Source organism: Sphaerodactylus townsendi, linkage group LG06 (assembly GCF_021028975.2).
Source record: "Sphaerodactylus townsendi isolate TG3544 linkage group LG06, MPM_Stown_v2.3, whole genome shotgun sequence".
Classification (NCBI taxonomy): domain Eukaryota; kingdom Metazoa; phylum Chordata; class Lepidosauria; order Squamata; family Sphaerodactylidae; genus Sphaerodactylus; species Sphaerodactylus townsendi.
Genome location: NC_059430.1, coordinates 86,460,178 through 86,478,011, shown reverse-complemented (window position 1 = coordinate 86,478,011; position 17,834 = coordinate 86,460,178). Strand labels below are relative to the sequence as shown.

Below are 17,834 nucleotides of genomic sequence, written 5' to 3'. Positions count from 1 at the left end.
CCAATTGGGCATGCTGGCAGGGTTGATGGGAATTGTAGTTCATAAACATCTGGAGTCCCATAGGTTCGCCACCACAGGCTTAGGATGTTGTTTACAAAATCAGAGGTGTTGTTTTCCCTTCCAAAAGGGTTTCATATGTTTAATTTTTTTCATTTGGTGTAGAATATTTCTTCACCTGAAAGCTCTCCTGAAGTTAAGAGGCGAACATATAGTCAAGAGGTAAGTGTGCCCAAATGACTTCAAATACTTCAATTTGGTTTATTAGTCAACTCTTTCTGTAAACTGGGCAAATTTAAAGCAGGTATGAAAAGTGGATGTTGTTTTATTGTATTGCAATACTGTTTTAAATACTAGCTTAACACCAGTGTGATATTTATATGTGTGTGTATAGGGATATGACCGGTCATCAGCAGCAATGCTAGCACTTGGCTCCTTTCGGAATTCCAGCCTAGCAGATATGTGTCTGCAGGAAATAAAGACTATTGGATATCTTAGTCCAAGGAATATGACTGATGGTGCCAGGCAGTACCCTGGAGAAAAGGAAACGGCTGCAGACCTCCAGTTGGGACTCGAAGTAATTGAGCAAAGTGCACTGCATCAACCCTTGGATGCCCCTGGCCACGATAGGACTGATTCAAGCAGCCAGCTGGAAACTGCTCACTGTGGACGGGGAGCAGTTTACTCCACCTGGGTAAAGAGTCCCGACAGGACAGGTGTAAATTTCTCTGTGAATTCTAATTTGAGGGACTTGACGCCTTCACACCAGTTGGAGGTAGGAGGTGGATTCCGAATAAGTGAATCAAAGTGCCTGATTCCAGATGATGCAAGAGGCATGTTCATGGAAGCGCCTGTTTTTTGTACTTCTGAAGACGGACTTGTAGCTGGCTTTGGAAGGACTGTCAGTAGTGACACCTTGATGGATGGAAATTGCACACCCCAGAATCCTCCACAAAAGAAAAAGGTTACAACATTAACCATAATTCACAATTTTAAAAATGTTCTGCTTAACTTGTTGTACAAGAGAGATTTTGTAAAGAACCTTTTAATTTAAGAAAGTTGTGTCTGCCTTGTTGCAAGTTCTGAAGTGGATTACCGTGACTTCAGACCATTTTTTAACAACGTATCATAGTATTGAGGTTTATCAGAATGGTTAGCTGTAAGTGAACATCAGAATGGTTATCTGTAAGCATCTATTTTCATATATGCAACATAGAATGACCCAGTGTTTCTTCAGAAGTGAATAAATAAAAGGCTCAGTTAGCATAGACATACTAGAGCTTATAAGAGAGAGGAATGAGCAAGTTGCTGGCTATTGGGCAGATAGCACATTGATTACCAACAGATTCCTATTTGCATTCCTATCTGCTGTGCCAATCCATCAGTCAGCTCCCAAATATTCTGAAATGATTCTCTCCTTGTTCTAGTGCAGAGGACAGCACAGAAAATCCCTATATCTCAAATCCCATGTTTTACGGACTGTTTCACTTCCTTCCAGTTTTCTAATAAATTTTCTAAAACTTGTTTATTGGCCCAAAACCAGTGTAACCTTAAGGAATGTATCAAAAAGCAACATAGGACACTAATATCTGAAAAGATGGCAAATACTACTTTGAAGCTAGATTTACATTCTATTGTTTTGATTTCACAACATAAATTTCCCTTCTGCCTATTTTTAATAGGTGTCACTTCTAGAATACCGTAAAAGGCAGCGAGAAGCCAGAAAAAGTGGCTCGAAGACTGACAGCTTTTCCCTTGTTGGCCTGTCACCTCATGCTGGTGGTGGAGGAAACAACCTTAGTGCTGCCGATGGATATAACAGCAGTGAAAATGGGGAGCAAGTAGAACGGGAGCATACTGGAAGTCTCCCTTTGCCCCTGCCAGCCACTGATTACAGTACCACTTCTGAAGAAACTGAAAACTCTTCTTCATCAAAAGAAACTTCAAGTGAGAAGAATGACCCAGAGGTTCAGTGGTAAGCCATTTTTGAAGCTTTTAATAATGGTTAGGAATCCTGTGGCACAGAGTGGTAAACTGCAGTACTGTGGTCCAAACTCTGCTCACAACTTGAGGTTGATCCTGATGGAAGTCATTTCCAGATACCAGGCTCCAGGTTGACTCAGTCTTCCATCCTTCTGAGGTGGTAAAGTGTAGATGGTTGGGGGAGGCAATGGCAAAGCACCCTGCAAACATAGTATGTCTAGTAAGCATTGTGACGGGCTTGCACAGGGGACTACTACCTTTATCTTTTAATGGAGGGTTGCTATAGTGGACTGGACTTTTGAACATATACCCTAACTTTCAAGCTCAAATGGTATTTTCTGGATGCCATTACGCTGTAACTGAGGAGGTCTGGCCCATTTGCTTGAATTTGGCAAAATTAGTTGTAATGAGAGGAAAAATGTGATTCTGAGTTGTCAAGGCCTTCACCTGGGTAAAGCTCCTCATGGTTCTTGTGGAGGCTACATCTGGTGTACTTAAAAATGCATTTTCTGTTCTAACAATAAAGGAACAAAGAAACAACAGCCAGGCAGTTCCCGTGGAATTGCTGACAGGGTAAATGGTTTCAAGAGAGTTGTTGTGTTGGTCCGCTGTAGAAGAACTAGAGTCAAGTCAGTAGCACCTTAGAAACTTACAGGATTTGGGGAGCATAAGCTTTTAGGAGTCAAAGCTCTTTCTGTCAGATGGAAGAAGAGCATGAATTGGGTTTGTTTAACCAGTACCCTCTCCTTCCCCTGTCTATGCATATCTTATAATCTTCCCCCTTGTGCAGTTCTTTGGAATCATGAATCCTGAGCAGGAAATCAAACCATTAAAATTTAGGTTGACCTCATTAACTTCTCCCCTTTCCCCCCCATTAATGTTAAAAAACAAAACAGAGAAATAAAAGAGCTGCACAAGTTATAGGAGATAAAAACGAAGGCCAAGGGTGCAAATAAGATAAATATATTTATATTATCCAATTAAAATTTCCAAAACTCTGTACATGTTTAGCCAAGAGTCTTCTTCAGGGGAATCTGTTAGTCTAGCAGTGATTTTCCAAAAAGAGTACATGATCAGGTATACAGGGGATTTGGGGAATTTGAACTAATAAAATATGTTTTTACCTTCTTTTTTTTGCACTGTCAGTGTTGGCCTTAATTTTTATCTTAAAAAATACCTTTCATCCAGATCAGTATAAAATGCAGTGTAGCATCTTTTGAAACATATATTTCCCTTGTGTATACATATTTAAGAATTTCTATTTTAACCACATCATCCAGCACTGTCAGACATACATTATTTCATTGGAGGGTGCACAACTACAAACCAGCAGCCCCAAATCTCTCCTCTTTCTGCATTAGAGTCAAATATTCCAACTGTTCCTCTCTGACTGCTGGACATGAAAGTTGCCTGTGGACTCTATACCAAAAGAATCTACAGAGTAACTGGTTTTTTAAACTGGGAATGGCTTTGTTGTTTGTTGGTTCAAGACACCTCAGATAATTAGTTAAAAGCTAAACTCAGGTTTATTGACACGCTTTTCTGCAGCAGAATTTAGTTTTCATTTGATCTTCTCTGGATCTATTGGATTTTCACATGTAAACAATGATATTGGAAAAAGCCTAACCTATGAATTGCCAGTTTTTCCTGAATTATAACAGACATGCAGCTTCGTGGCAACAGTCCACCAGATGTTCATTCCCTAACATTTTATAGCTTTTACCATTTGAATGTGTATTTGTGTTCCCCCAAAAGTCTTGAATTCGAAAAATCCCACATCAGATTCTCTTCACCTTAGAATTAGGGCTTATCTCCTTTAAAGTCAGACTCATACAAATTGTGTATAAGGTCACTTTGTAACCTTGTAAGTGTTCCACTTATTTAGCAAACCTTGAAACATAGTATTTTGGATCACCTCCAGAGCACTTGGATACTAAGTGAGATTGTTATAGCTACAATAGGTATATACAGTATTTATAATTGTGGAGAATTAAAATGCAAGTTAATTATTTTTTAAAGGACTGCTTCAACTTCAGTGGAGCAAGTGAGAGAGCGAAGTTATCAACGAGCATTGCTTCTAAGTGACCATAGGAAAGACAAGGATTATGGTAAGAAACTGTCTCCTTCAATTTCTGTCAGTGTTTTTAATCTGCTTCAATTTGATGGGGGGATAATCCTGTTAGCATTTCAAGCTGAAGTGGGATGGGTGTAGGTAAGAAAGAAAAGTCCAAATTCATTTCAGTCCAGAAAAATGATTCAGCTTTACATTTTTCTAGATCTTCAGTAGTTTGCCCCAGCCCACAACTGAGTCAGTTTTATCAGTGCATTTTCTTTCCCGTTATTGCAGATCCTGATCCTGAAAACCCTGAGCCCACAAGTGAATGTCCATCCCCAGATACTTCTCTGAAGACGTGCAAGAGTCCTTTAAAAATGAACAAGGTAAATCATAAAATAATCCCAGTTCCTCATTTTTCATAAACATGGCTTGAATGCCATTGCTTGTAACTTGAAGGTAATAATGAAAATTCAGCTTTATGTCATCTGTGACAGAGGCAGTCTCAGTTTCTGGCCAGTCAGTGGCTGAGAACAAATGGGAAGTTTAGAGCCCTGAGCCTGCCCAGCCACTTTTGAGAACATTGTTCTGGGAAGTAGTTACTTGTCAGAGCCATAAGAGCAGTCTTGTTATTCTCATTGTTGATGTACAGTTTGGCTTTATGAGTGCATTTGTGTAAGTTTGTACTTAAAATTGCCACTTTCACTACTGAAGCTTTTCAGTTGAAAGTGACCCAGAATGTTTTTGGATGGCATCTAAATCAGACACATTTGTAGAATGAACAGTAGCTAATTCACTGCTTCTAAACCTGAAGGGAAATCACTTCTACTAGAGGAGAAACCAGGTTTTTTTTCTGTTCAGGTGTAGTTTCAAGGCCCCATAACAGTGTCATGGATAACTGATAAACAGAGCTGTGCTGTTGTTCTCTCAGAAGGAGTCAGATTGAACAATATATAATTGTTAAAATAATTGAGTAAACAAGCAACTGTGCATCTCAGCAGCAAGAAAACAGTTTTTTTTCCTGGAAACCTTAAAAGGAGAAGCAGAATCCAAGGTAGCAATTAAAAAGGTGCCAAAAGATACAACATTTTTCAGAAAGGAAACCTGGTTTACATAACTTAATCTAGTTTAACTGAGGAATCTGTTTATTAAACGGGCCAATCTATATATATATAAAGTTAAGTGTTTTTGTTGATGATAGTATACCTCAGTAAATGCTGGGCCAATTCCTCTGAAAATTCCCAGCCACTATAGTCAGCCAGGCGAGAGTGTTTTTAGATGTTCACATACCTGAAATTTCACAGCTGGCCCAGGTAAAATGCCTTTTTCCTGGAGCTCCATGGTGAAGGACATGGAACTGCCTGTGTGTAACTGTCACCCTTAGAATGTTCGTGCTGTTTAGAATGTTCACTCAGATGGCCAGATATGAGCAGTGGAAACAGTACATAGGCAGTAACTCCAGTGGAAGTGAAACACATACACACGAGGGAGAGGGAAGGAAGGGAGGGGTGGCATAAAAGGGAAAAGAGGGAGGGAGAGGAAAGGGACGGAGGGAGAGGCATGCAAAGGAAGAGAAGTGAGAGAGGGGAGACAGTGAGGGGTGGCATGCAAGGGAGGGGAGGCAGGGGGCCCAGCATCTTGATATGACCCACCCACCCTAGCGGAGGGAAAGGGGAGGGAGGGAGAGGGAGGGGTGGCATGCAAGTGAAGAGAAGTGAGAGAGGGAAGAGAGTGAGGGGTGACATGCAAGGGATGGGACGGCGGGCCCAGGCACCCTAGATTCCCTGAATACTGCGGTTACAGTTAAGAAAACCAGGCACACATTACTCAGGAGTAAGCTCGGTACACAACCGTGACATATTTTGAATGGCTGCATCGCGCCGCTCAGAGGGTTTCCTCAGAAGTGCCACCCATTGCCACCAACCAAACTTACTCCCAGGTAAAGAATCATGACCAGCCAGCCTAGATGTGTGGGAGGGGTGCCTTTCCATTCCCCCCCCCCCCCCCGGAATGTGGGCACACACATCAATGACATCGCACAGTATCAGGCTGCGTTTGCATGAGCACGTACTGCTGGCCTCTGCAATTGATTTGCTGCTACTGCTCCTTTCTCATTTCACCACAATAAGCCACAGCAATGTGTGGCCGGGCCCTGCTAGTAAATTTAATAAGAAAAGATGTTGATTGTTATGTGAATATGTTTTAAATACAAGTGGATCAGTGATTACAGTTCTTTTTTTCTTTATTGTAGCCTTCCTCACCGAGTCCTGCAGCTCCAGCCCAGTCTTTGGGGAGAACACCTACAAAGCAAGATTCCCAGGGGGATGCCGCAGTACCAGCTGCTCCAGAGGCTGAGGGCTCAACTCACCCCAAACCTGACCAGCAACCCAAACAGCTGACAAGCACCGTTGAAGCACTTTCAAAAAACCACCCAGCCCAGGCCCATTTGCGTAGCACAGCAGAGACTCTTGCGCACTCCCAAAAGCTGCCTTCTGCACCCCTGAAGCTGCACTGTCCTCCTTCACCTCATGTAGAAAACCCCCCCAAGTCCTCTACTCCTCACACACCTGTTCAGCATGGCTATCTTTCACCAAAGCCTCAGTCACAACAATTAGGATCACCATACCGCTCTCATCCTCCTCCATCACCTCAAGTCGGAACACCTCAGAGAGATTCTCATAGAAGTTTTTACCCAGCAACGCCAACCCTTCAGCCTAGCACACAGCAGCAGCCATCCAGTGGGACACTCTTTTCCCAGGCTTCTTCTGCATCTTACAATCAGTTCCACCAACAAAATCTCAACACCAGTGCCCCACCTCCACCCCCACCCCCACCCTGTACTTATTATCAAAACCAGCAGCCCCCCTCAGGAAACTTTCAGAACTACAGTCAGTTAAAAAGTAGCATACCACCCCAGCAAACCGTGTTTCCCTCTGGACCAAATCAAGCCCTTGCTGGTACACCATGCCAGCAGCCAGTTTCAGGGCACCATGTAACTGGTGGGCATTTTTTGCCAGCGCAGACCCACCATCAGACTCCAGCTGTTGCTGCTCCACCGCCGCCACCTCCTCCTGCGCCTGGACCACATCTTGTGCAGCAGCAAAGCTCTCATCAGCAGCATGCAGTGGCCCATGTTGTAGGCCCAGTGCATGCTGTAGCAGTAGCTCCTGGGTCCCACCTCCACTCTCCAGCGGCTGGGCATCATCTGCCACCCCCTCCTCCTCCTCCTCCTCCTCCTGGTCCGCTTCCTCATCACCATCCTCACCCTGCAACAGGTCACCAAGGTTTGCAAGCACAACACCAGCATGTAGTCAATTCAGCTCCTCCTCCACCACCTCCACCACCCTCCAATGTTTTAGGTTCTGGGCATCATGCGGCATCAGCGCAAGGACTGCACCATCCATCTCATCAGGGGCCTCCACTTTTTCCTTCCAGTGCTCACTCAGCAGTCTCCTCCTATCCGTCACAGCCTCCACACCATACTCCATTGGGACCTGGACCTCAGCATCAGCCTGCTGGAACAGGCCCTCATGGTCCACTCCCAGGGCAGGGTCCTCACCTCCAGCCTCAAGGACCAAGCAGTATTCCAACACCGACAGCTTCAGGGTTCTGTCCTCATCCTGGCTCTGTTGCCCTTCCTCATGGGGTGCAAGGACCTCAGCAGGCATCTCCGGTGCCTGGGCAAATACCTATTCACAGAGCGCAGGTGCCACCAACTTTTCAGAACAATTATCATGGTTCAGGGTGGCATTAAAATGGACCCCTTCTAAACATTTTAAAAATGTTATGTAAAATCTGTATATTTCATATGTACCTGTTCAAGGTACTTTTTAAAGCTTGTACATGACTTTGTATAAAAGCTAACACCAGTGCGCTCTCTCTCTTTCTCTCTCTCTCTCTGTATTCTTTCCATTTTTGCTTTGAAAAATTCCTGACACTGTGCCCATGAAGCCAGTATGAGGCATTTTTTACTTTGTAAGTGAACATTCCAACTGTTTGTTCTGGCAGTAGATTTGATGCTGCAGAAACTTTAACTTTTATTGTTGCAGTTAAATTCATTTAGTGAATGTTTTCTATATTTACTTTTTATACATATGTAATTAAAATAAGTACACAGCTTAGTGATGGCACTAACAGGTTTTTTTCCCATCTTCTGTCAACAGTTTTTGTGTGCATATAGGTAGCAAATGCAATACAGATTTTTATAGTTTGGTGTGGACATGGCTCTCATTTCAAGTTATTTGCCAGACATTGTAATTTAATGTATAGATTGTTTCTAATGTCTCCTACAAGTGCTGTAAATACTGTTTCCTTTTGCGTGTAAAACTGCTTAACGCTTCTCATTTGATATAGTATTGTACATACAAGTCTTTTGCAAAATGTGTGATCTTTGTGGAAGTAGTACAGTATATGAACTTTACTTTTTTTAATATACTGTCACATTGCAGCACTGGTTGGGCATTTTAATTCATGTTAATAAATCACAATTATGTCAGTTTTAACAAACTGTCTTGAGAAATTGTTTAAAAAAGAGCTGGTGTTGAAATTACTCTGGCACGTATTACGTGCTGAAAAACACATAAGGCCTAGAGAAGCAGATGGCACAATTACTAAATTCTGTTCTTGTCAGGATGGATACTTTCATTCAGTCTGCTCCCTGCAGGAGAAAACCTACCCTTGTATTATTATTTATCATATTTGGCTCTGATTACTTTTACAATCCTATTTGAGACTGCATAAAGACAGGGCCAACAGCAACTGGTTGCACTTCTGTAATATGTCAAGGCCAAATAAAAATTGCCACCACGGCACCACAAATACTTTTGCAGAGATGGTATTCATCCACTGATGCAGTTGATCCTAGTGATGGGATGCTGGGAGAAGGCTACCTGCCCTGAGTGGGAGTAAATAGAATTATGGAGCAGATCAGCAAAGTGTGTGTAATATTTAACTTTATGTCCCTAGTTTAGCAATGCCTCAACCACATTGAAGATGGGGGTATTTGCGGGACTTTGAGAACAGGAAAGGTGTGCCAAAAACTCAAAACACAAAACAGTAGTAGGTAGAATCATAGAGTTGGAAGAGACCCCAAGAGCCATCAAGTCCAACCCCTTGCAATGCACGAACTCACAATCAAATCACTCCTGACAGATGGCCATCCAGCCTCTCTTTAAAAACCTCCCAAGAAGGAAACTCCACCACATTCCAAGATAGTGTATTCCACTGCCAAACTGCCCTTAATGTCAGGAAGTTTTTCCTGATGTTTAGGTGGAATCTCTTCCTTCACCTTGAACCCATTACTCCTGGTCTCTGGAGCAGCAGAAAAGAAGCTTGCTCTTTCACCAACATGACATCCCTTCAAATATCTAAACATGGCTATCATGTCACCTCTTAATCTTCTCTTCATTAAACTAAACATGCCCATCTCCCTAAGTCTCTCCTTGTTGGGCATGGATTCCAGACCTTTTACCATTTTGGTTGCCCTCCTCTGGACCCATCCAGCTTATCAATATCCTTCTTGAATTGCAGTGCCCAGAACTGTACACAATATTCCAGGTGAGGTCTAACCAATGCAGACTAGAGAGGTACAATTACATCCCTCGATCTAGGCACTAAACTATTAATACAACCCAGAACCACATTGGCTTTCTTGGCTGCTGCATCACACTGCTGACTCATGTTCCATTTGTGGTCTACTAAGAGTCCCAGATCCCTTTCACATGTAGTGTTGTGAAGCCAGGTGTCACCCATCCTGTATCTGTGCATTTTCATATATATTTTTTTGCCTAAGTGGAGTATCTTACATTTATCTCTTTTAAAATTCATTTTGTTTGTTTTGGACTAGCTCTCTAATTTGTCCAGGTCATTTTGAATTCTGACTCTGTCCTCTGGGGTATTAGCTACCCCTCCTTGGTGTTATCTGCAAATTTGATTAGCATGCCTTCTATTACATCATCCAAGTTATTAATAAAAATATTGAATAGCACTGGGCCCAGGACAGAACTCTGTGGCACCCCACTAGTCACTTCTCTCCAGAATGAAGATGAGCCATTGATGAGCATCCTTTTAGTTCAGTCAATCAGCCAATTAAAAATCCATCTAATATTAGCATTGTCTAGTCCACATTTCACTAGCTTACTTGCAAGAATATTAAGGGGCACGTTGTCAAAAGTTTTTCTAAAATCAAGGCATGCTACATCCATAGCATTTCCTTCATCTACCAAGCTTGTCACTCTATCAGAAAAGATAAGATTAGTCTGGCATGACTTGTTTTTCAGAAACCCTTTTTGTGAGCACAGTATTCCCTTCTAAGTACTGGCAGACCATCTGTTTAATGATCTGGGATGTAGTTCATCAGGCCCTGGAGATTTGAATCCGTTTGAAGTAGCCAGGTGTTCCTGAACTACCTCTTCATTTATTCTGTGCTGTTTTTAAAGGAACACTTCCTTCATGAGCAGTGCTTCCAGGACTCTTAAGCCTCTCCTGCTCCAGTGAGGGGGAGTAAAGGCTTTTGCTTCAGAGAGCAGCAAGGGAGGCACTGGGGAACATGGAGAGCACAGAATGGCACCCACGATCACCAGAGCAGGTGCACCTGCCTTAATCTGTTTTCTAGGGTGACGTGGAAATAATTTACAATGCATAGTCCAGCTACCTTGCAAGTTGGTGCTTTAAAAGATTTGCCTACTCAGGAACAAAGAGCAAAAAAAAAAAAAAAGTCCCAGCTGTGATCAGGATTATATTCCCCCAGGGTTGGCTTACACTATTGTTAGGCTACAGCCATCATTCACAACCAGATTGGCTAGTTCATCCATTAACAAGTGACTGCTACACTGCAACAAGCTAGCGGAGCAGCCACAAATATGTGCCAAATTCTCCCTAGGCGTCAACTTCCTAATCTCCATAAATAACGCCACAGAGGGCTTCAGACTATAACAGGTGCAGGCAAGCTACTAAAGGAAAGAATTCTGCCCTGTAGTCAGATGCACATCCTACTATGTGTTACTGGGTCTGAGAAAATGATCTTGATGAAAACACTAGCAAAGTCTTTATGCACGGTTACAGTTTTTCTTCAAATGGAATCAAGTAAACAATTGCCTTGCCATCTTTGTTATTTTAAAGTTTACCTACATTGCTGTACTCTTGCCAACTTCCACCTACAGAAAGAAATATCTCCTACATGTGAGCATCAGAACTTAAGCCTTGCAATACAGAGAAGCATTACAAAGTTGTGAGAATGTTCAAATCTGTACGCAGTATCATTTGTATTCCACAAATACAAGCACACTTTACAAGCATGGCAGAACATTAGCATTTCAGCATGCAGATTCATGCTTCTTGTGCCTGCACAGTAATCATTTGGCATGGTTTAGCTCCACACACTGCATACAAAGCACCCATTCACCAGCACTAGAAGAAGATATGCTTGTAAGGGTCATGCTTCCTTATCCCATGGGCAGGGCATATGCATTTGGAGGGTTGGCAAGGCTTCCATTATCTTGAGGCACTCAACCCACCCATCCTCCGTCTTTGCCCTGCCTATTCCAATTAGAAAAGTGCTGAAACACCTAAAAAAAATCAGCATCTTCCCCTTGCGCGTCTCGCTCACTAGCAGCCATGGGAAGGTGGAAGAAGGATCCGCCTTGGACAGAATGTTCCAAGAGTGTAACTGGAGCCCATCTGGCATGACAGGATAGTATAACTGCCCCAGCAAATTCAAGCATTGAAAGGGCATTTTCCTCTATATACGCCACTATATACGCCACCATATATAGAGGAAAGGGAGAGAATGGGAAGGGAGCTCCAAGAGGTTGAAAGGGGGAAGAAAGGTCCCCATCAAAGAGGGGCTCTTACTTCCCCACCCTTTATCATCAACAGGACCTCACTTCACTCCTCTGGGCCCACATTACTAAGAACATGGTGATGGGCATCCAACAGGATCTGAGGGGAGAAAGACATGGAAAAAGGAGATGCTAAAGAAGAAGGGATGAGACTTACCCATTCCCACCTACTCTTCTTCCCCCTGTCCACTCAGGTGAAGACAAAAAAGGAGTTCAGCAGATGCCAGCCCCATTCCTCACAAGAACCTGGCTCTTGCAACCTGGATCCCAGAACCACCCATGGGCTGCCACTGCAGTGCATCTTCTAGGCCCAGTAGTCCATGAGGTTGGTGCTCATCCCCATCTTGTCGCTAAGCCTAGACTCTTCTGCCCTCTTCTGCCATTCAGAGTCACTTCACTCCAACTTCAAACTCAATGGCGTCCGATAAGGAAGGAGGTGTATCAGAGGATGAAAAAATTGCTTCTGGCCTAGTCTCAACAAGGCTGTCCCAATTAGAGGATTTTCCATGCCTTCTGGAGAAGGTTACATCTGGTCTAAGAGCTGCAGGAAAAGCCATCCCTGAGGCTTCTCAAGACAATATAGTCTGACATCTGTTGGCAGCAGCTGACACAGATGACCAGCTGACATTGGTGAACTCCTTAAGGACACTTTGCTTACCTTGGATGAACAAGTGTCCTCAGTGGCAAAACTGGCATATTTCTATCTCCATCAGGCTCGTCTGCTGTCCCCCATTTGTCCCAGTCAGACCTGTATTGATGTTGTTAACCACCCCAAGCCCTGATTACTAGGGAAGGGGTAGCCTAAAAATCAAGATAAATACACGATAGATGAGGCTGGGGACTAGAGCTAGAAGTTCCTGTTTGGTGGTTGTTTAGTACTATAAGCACATAATTTGTATGACTACTTCATATTTGTATTTGTATGACTACTTCATATATTACCCAACATCTATTTTCAAGCTATGCTCATAGGTTTGTTCAGTACTGGCTTTAAAAGTGCTAGATCTCTCATACAACACCTGTAGTTATCTTGGATTAAAGGTTCTGTTACAGAGTGATTAAATCATTAGCCTCCAAATTAAAAAGCAAAATAGTTAAACAAAAACACAACATGGTAATTTGGGAGCTGGAGCAGCCCTACATAAAACAGTTTGAAAGATCAGGGCAGATCGGTTCTTGTAACTGAAATGTTGGACTTATTGTGAAGCTTTTTCTCTTCAGTGGAGATGAAGTCATTCTCCTCCAGGTTATGCCTCCTACTCACTCCAAGGCAGGGTTTTGGAAAATTAAAGTGATCCCTACCAGGACCAGTAGAAAGTGAACTTTTGTGCCAAAGGCAAGCTCCAGAAGAAAATCTAGAACACTTACAGTGCAGTCCTGAGAGGTGGGGGTAGGGCATCGGATCATGCGGTGTGACCACACTGCAGGCATAAATTCCACAACAAGGCATAAGTGGCATTTTTGCTGGCAGGGGAGCATTTATACCAGCACTGGGGAGCCATATGGCTACGTGATAGCAAGGCACCAGTGCTGCCACAGCGCCAGTGCTCCTCAAGTGCAAGAGCCTGCACCTGCACTGATGGGGGTATTCTCATGGGTGGAGCCAACTTTAGTCAACTTCCCGAGTCCTTTCAGCCCAAGAATGCCCTATTTTGCTGGTGTGGATGTACACCATCAAAAAGGGAGGTGCATTGGGCTACATATGGGCTTTTCACTGCCCTTATAGGATATTACTTGTTTTCTTGCTGGGCACAGCACCACAAACCATGCCCAACTGCTGCTCATTCATGCCACCCTCCTCAGGATTGCACTGCCGCTATGTTAAAGTTCCTCTTGTGAAAGCTATTGTGAAGATAACCCCCAATGTGAAAGAACTGTGTCTAATCATGGCCCGAAGAAAAAGTGATCCTGAGCAGCTCCACACTGAACAGAGCAAAGATGTCTTTGTCCCATTGTTTGTTTGTTTATTCAATCATTCTTATATTCTGTCCTTCTTTGCCAGGTGAGGCTCAGGATGGGCTACATCATAAAATTCAATAATAATTAATAAAATACAGGGGGATAACACAATTTAAAAATTCCAGTAAGGTCCCAATAAAACTGATCTAAAAATAACCAAGTAACCTAAGCACGATGGCACCTCAAAAAGACTTCCACCTCATGCTGAACACGTCATACAGTTAAAATCAAAACAGTGATTTGGAGTCTAAAATAGACTATAGTTGGCCTGGATAATAGAGTGGGAGGCCAGCGGGGAGACTAGGCAAAAGGAATGAGAGGGGAGGCTCAAGACTCAAGCCAGCAGCTGTTCTTCCAGGCCCCAACCAGTTCTTCCAGTTCTTGCTGTCCTCAACCATAAGCCTGCTGGAATATCTCTGTCTTGCAGGCCCTTCAAAAATGAGTCAGATCTTTCAAGGACTGGGTCTTCTTGGACAGAAAGTTCCCTCAAATAGGGGCCACAGCCAAATGGGCTCTGGCCCTAAGTGAGGACAAACTGATGGACTTTGAGTCAGGGGACAACAGGAGGTTGTCAGAAAGTGAGCATAGAACACTCTGTTGTATTGGGGGAGGTAGTCGTGTAAATACAAGGGTTCCAAACTGTTTATGGCTGCAGAAGGAAAACATTTCCACAGTAAGTCAAAAGATTCATTCTCCTTCATTGGGGGATGTCATCCTCCTCTGGGATGTACCACAGCTAAACCATGTTAGGAGAAGCTCAGGATCAGCAGTCAACTCATTACTTGTAGAGGAACTTTGTGCCTAAAGGGAGTCGATCTTATAATGCTTAACAAAAACAAAAATGACCAAATGGCTGCCCTCCAAATTTGATCAACACAAGCATTAGATTAAAATGCTGATGCTGTTGCAGCTGTGTTCAAATGTGCAGTGACCAACCTGGGTGTAGGCAGATATAACTCTTCATATGCTTTGAATATATACTGTAGAATAGAGGATATGATAGTAAATTTTGAGACTTTCTTCCCTTATGTAAGGGTACTGTCAAAGACAAACAAGGGACAAAGAGTCATTCAAGGGACAGAAAATTCTGGCAAGCTGGAGGAGATAGTCACTCCCTGCATAAAATGTGTGATAAAACGGTTGGAAGAGAGGATTTTGTCATTATTCAACTTATTTAATAGATGAAAATGCTGATACCTGCCTTTTTATAGTATTTGCCCAGATGCAGCCCATTAGGGAGAAAGGGAATTATGTCTTGCAAGGAAAGAAAGGGTGCAGGTAATTCCTCCAGCACTAACTGGAACACTCTCTGTGTAAGCTCAGATATGTGGATCGTAGATGGTTTGTGGGAAGCTAGCATGACCTCAACAACTTCCGGGGGGGGGGGGGCGACACCTGGGATCTCTAAGGCTCTCCTTTCAATTTCCATGTGGTTAGTTGTAGCCATTATGGCTCTGGGTGAAAGAGAGATCCTTGTTGTAGGAATTACGATGATGGAAGAATCCTCCAAGGTCAAACTAGTGCCCTGTTGATGAGATCTGGAAACCAAGATCTCCTGAGCCAGAAGAGGGCAATCAGTATTACTGGGGGGGCTCTCCTTCCAAACCCAATTGAGTAGTTTGACAATCAGTAGACAGGGGAGAAATACTGGTCAAGCATGAGTTAAGAGCATTTTCTCCTTCTGCTTGAAATATTTTGAACTGAGATAGAAACTTGAGGACTTTGCAATTATCTGGCATTGCAAAGAGACCTATGCAAGGATTCCTGAAAAGAAGTACAATACCTCCGAAGATAGTGACCACTACCCTGGCACTGTCTATACTCTGCTCAACCAGTCAGCTTCTCTGTTAAAGAAGCCTGGAATTGACAAACTTCAGTGCTTGCAATGTGTTTTTCTGTCCAAATAAGCCGAATTGTCTCCTTCTGTAGGGTGTGAGATTTCTTTCTGCTCTGATGACTGATATGTACTTCTGCTGACTTGACAAGAGTAGGAGCAGACAAGAGTGAAAATGAGCCCACTGAACTATGTCCATGGCCAAAATAATCAGGCAAAAACCATGTCATCCTCTGAACTCTTGGTCGTGAGGCTCTGAGCAGCCTGGATTACTTTTCCCCAGCTTCTCCTCTGTAAGAAAGACATTTCCCCAAGAGGTGACAACCCTAGCTTCCAGATATACAATGTCTGGGGTAGGGATCAGGTAACTCTTACTTAGACCAATTCATTAAAAAACCATGAAGATACAGATGAAGGGGTTTTTTTCTAAATCTCATTGTGCATGTCACCTATTGTGCACTGTCAACAGGTAATCCAAATAGGGATAGATATGGCAACCCTCAATCCAGAGAGATGCCATTTATAGCAAGCAGTTTCCTGAACTAGGAATAGCACATTCTGCTCTCAGTTTCCTCAAAATGCTAATGGAAGCAAATGATTCAGACATTGGTTTCTTCATGCATCACTCATCTAGATGGGAAGAGGTTGAAGGTTTAACCTGATCTGTGGAATCCTGTTTACAGTTGACGGCTTGAATGGCTTTTGCTGTGGGTAAAAGTCTGGTAATGTGATCTGCCTGGAATAATCTAATGGTAGTTTCCCCCTTTTTCACAGACTACCAACTCCATTCTCATGACTGCAGTTCCTCATTGTGCTCAGTAGATGGCAGTGGTTCCTCACACTTGTTAGGCTCCTGCTGGTTGTCCTCACAAATGGTGGAAGATTCAAAAGCCTCTCTCTTAGCCACTTCTTCAGACAATTAAGACAGGGAATTCAGTACCTTCTCTGCAGCTGCCAGGGTGCCTTTTTGATGGACAGCAAGTGTGGGGAGTGCACTGTGCTATTATCTTCAAGTGATCTAGCCATTCACCGCAACTCATGCCTGAGGCCTGGGATGGCTCTGGAGAGGACAGCAGCAAAGAACCAACTCTCAAAGAAGCCTGACCTTTTTTTCTCTAGGTCACTGCCACAAGAAACTTTAACACTGCTGAGGCCATTGATGACTTTAAATTGTCTTTGGCATAGCAAATGGCTGTAATAACTAGTCCAAAAAGCCCCAATAAACCAGGTTATCTCTATCTGGGACACTTTTTTGGCCCTACAAGATAGAGCTGGCTAAATGGCCTTTGCCTGGAGCAGCAGGGCTTTCTGACTGGGGAGGGTCCACATCCTACTGGTCTTGTTAGGGATCAGTTTAAATTGCATAAAACCTGTGTTTAAATGGGTAGGAGGGATAATTCCTCCTACTGAAAGAGAATGGAAATACCAAGACAGTTCTGAGCTGGGGGTGACACTGATATTTGTATGCTTGCAGCTCCAGTATTATAGAAGAGGCAAATTATGCATTTAGCATAATGTTTGAGGAACACATAGTTCATCTTTGTGGCTTCCGTGCAGCTCCGCATTGGGATTGTGCGTGCGCAGGCCAGCTTCAGATTTCCAAAGCTTTTTATCAGATTAGGAGCACCCCTCCTCCTTCTGGCACTTTCCTGCCAAAATGACCATATGACCAGGAGGAGGGGTGCCACTCCCTCAGTTCTCTTTTTGCCACCGCAGGGAGAGGATCTGCTCTCTGGAAGTAGCGGAGAAGAGTAGCAGAGGAGAGGAGTAGCAGGGAGAGGTGAAGTGGGACAGACAGCACTAGGTGAGCTCTGGTTTTTCTTTTTGGAGGGCTTTCTCAAGGCCTAATCTTTTAACAGTGTGGTTCTGGTGGGTTTTCTGGGCTGTGCGGCCGTGGTCTGGTGGATCTTGTTCCTAACGTTTCGCCTGCATCTGTGGCTGGCATCTTCAGATGTAACAGACTTCCCTCTGTGATACACCTCTGAAGATGCCAGCCACAGATGGAAGTCCAGCTCGAATGCTAGAAGGAACACAAATGGTGGCAAAAGAGAAGCACGTTAGCTGTAAGGGAGGCAAAACAGGATTATGAGGAATACAAAGAGTTCTTTTTTCAAATGCTGTGGCTTCGTGCCAGCCTGAATGAAGGGCTATACTGATGTCTGTTTGTACT

General features: G+C 43.4%; 1 protein-coding gene across 2 annotated transcripts in view; it reads left to right on the top strand.

Moving 5' to 3' along the window:
- The window catches only part of KMT2E (lysine methyltransferase 2E (inactive)), a 68,050-nt gene extending 59,515 nt beyond the window's left edge, over positions 1-8,535 (top strand). For both annotated transcript variants that reach the window (XM_048499505.1, XM_048499506.1), the window contains 6 exons: positions 163-219; positions 392-961; positions 1,680-1,972; positions 4,000-4,088; positions 4,328-4,419; positions 6,285-8,535. In XM_048499505.1, coding sequence (XP_048355462.1) covers positions 163-219; positions 392-961; positions 1,680-1,972; positions 4,000-4,088; positions 4,328-4,419; positions 6,285-7,787 — 2,604 coding nt within the window. In that variant the 3' untranslated portion in view covers positions 7,788-8,535. The remainder of the gene's footprint in view (positions 1-162; positions 220-391; positions 962-1,679; positions 1,973-3,999; positions 4,089-4,327; positions 4,420-6,284) is intronic.
- Positions 8,536-17,834: the final 9,299 nt, after the last annotated feature.